This window comes from Musca vetustissima, unplaced genomic scaffold, assembly GCF_032173495.1.
Source record: "Musca vetustissima isolate MV318-11 ecotype Yass unplaced genomic scaffold, APGP_CSIRO_Mvet_v1 utg13279, whole genome shotgun sequence".
In the NCBI taxonomy this organism is placed as follows: Eukaryota; Metazoa; Arthropoda; class Insecta; order Diptera; family Muscidae; genus Musca; species Musca vetustissima.
The window spans coordinates 336,326-337,844 of NW_026880990.1; the positions used below are offsets into that span (position 1 = coordinate 336,326).

Sequence of the window (1,519 nt, forward strand, 5' to 3'; positions counted from 1 at the left end):
CTAGGCTAACAAATAAATAACAACAAGAATTGTGTTGCTAAAAAGACAGAGAATCAGGTGGTGATGGTGGTGGTTGCGCGGGATACCTAAGCAAAATGCTATTAAGGTAAATCAGGAAATTAAACGGCATACAATGTTTAAGAACGTGTATCAATGAATAATACATACCTTACACAATTTTGTCTTTTGAAGGTTTTTGCTAACATCGTTGCTCTAGTTCTGGATTTCTGGAGTGGTGGTGAGGTGATGGTTGGTGGGTGTGGGGGGCCATGGGTGTACATACCCAGTGTTCCAAGTTTAGGGGGTTGTTTTGATGGGGAGGTGGTGGTGGTTGTTTGTAAATTTCTTTGCAGTTTATTTGGTGTGTTGTTGGGGTGGTGGTGTTGTTGTTCTTGTCATCTTCTACTTGTTTTTGTTTTCTATTCTATTGCTGCTATGTTGTTAGTGTTGTAATAATTGTGTTGTTGTTGTGCTGTTTTTTGCTTCTTCTTCTATGTAATACTTAAATTTAACTCTTGAGCAAATTGTTAGCCCTCTGATTGACACCCGACATGCGCGCATTATTCGCATCACCCTTTGCATTGATACGGTCGATTTGTATATTCTGATTCTCCAGCTCGGAGCCCATATCCAGTGCCATATTACGTAAATTACCCAACATGGCATTAACTTGTCCGAGATTTTCGTCCATTTCATCTTCGCGGGCATCATTTGTAATCCGAGCAATGTAACCGGTCTGTGGTGGCTGGCCCATACCACCCCGCTCCCTTTCGTCGATGACACGCTGTGGCTGGTTATTGACAATTTTACCATCATCGTTCTTTTTCCACGCATTATCAGCATCATCCTTGATGGAGACCTTTTTCCAGGGTAGGACACAAATGCCACAGCATTTCTCCATGCCGCTTAAATTCTTTTCGGCTTCTTTCATGTCGGCATTAATGCGATCCATACCCTCTTCGATGCGATCCAATTGTTCGCCCTGATCATCCAATGCGACCAGGGTGCGTATACCAGCCTCCTTGCTCTCTTCCATGTAGGCCAACATACGGCGGGTACTTTCCACCGATTCATCGGCCACCTGGGTAGCCTTCATTTGCAAATCTTGCAATTCGGTGCGGGGTTCGTTATCCATGGCTGCCATTTAATTTGACTTTACTTCCGTAAAAAAGAAAATTTGGAATTTATTCTAGAAATACTTTTGTAGCACCTCGAAAATCTGCACTTCCAGTTAACGACTTCAAGGTCTGGTCTATTCGATTCGTTTTGTTATTATCAATTTGTGCCTTTTTTCTGATATGTCTGTGATTTAATAACTTTTTAGATTGCTATTATCTGCTTTTTTCACACATCAACTTTTTTTCTAGTTGTTGTTTTTGTAGTTTCTCACTCCCTCACAGATTTGATGATTTTTGTTTTGTGCAACCACTTCTTGGCTTCCTTTTCTTGTGTGTATGTTTGTGTTTCTTTTTTTCTCAATGAATTTTGTGCCGTCGTTGATGATGATGTTTTTTTTCCT

At 40.9% G+C, this 1,519-nt stretch overlaps 1 protein-coding gene across 1 annotated transcript; it reads right to left on the reverse strand.

Annotated features, from left to right (window-relative positions):
* Nucleotides 1–430: 430 nt before the first annotated feature.
* LOC133327016 (synaptosomal-associated protein 25) lies at nucleotides 431–1,153 on the reverse strand. Its single transcript, XM_061535611.1, has one exon. It carries the CDS (start codon nucleotides 1,142–1,144, stop codon nucleotides 509–511), a length of 636 nt encoding a protein of 211 aa, XP_061391595.1. The 5' UTR covers nucleotides 1,145–1,153; the 3' UTR covers nucleotides 431–508.
* Nucleotides 1,154–1,519: the final 366 nt, after the last annotated feature.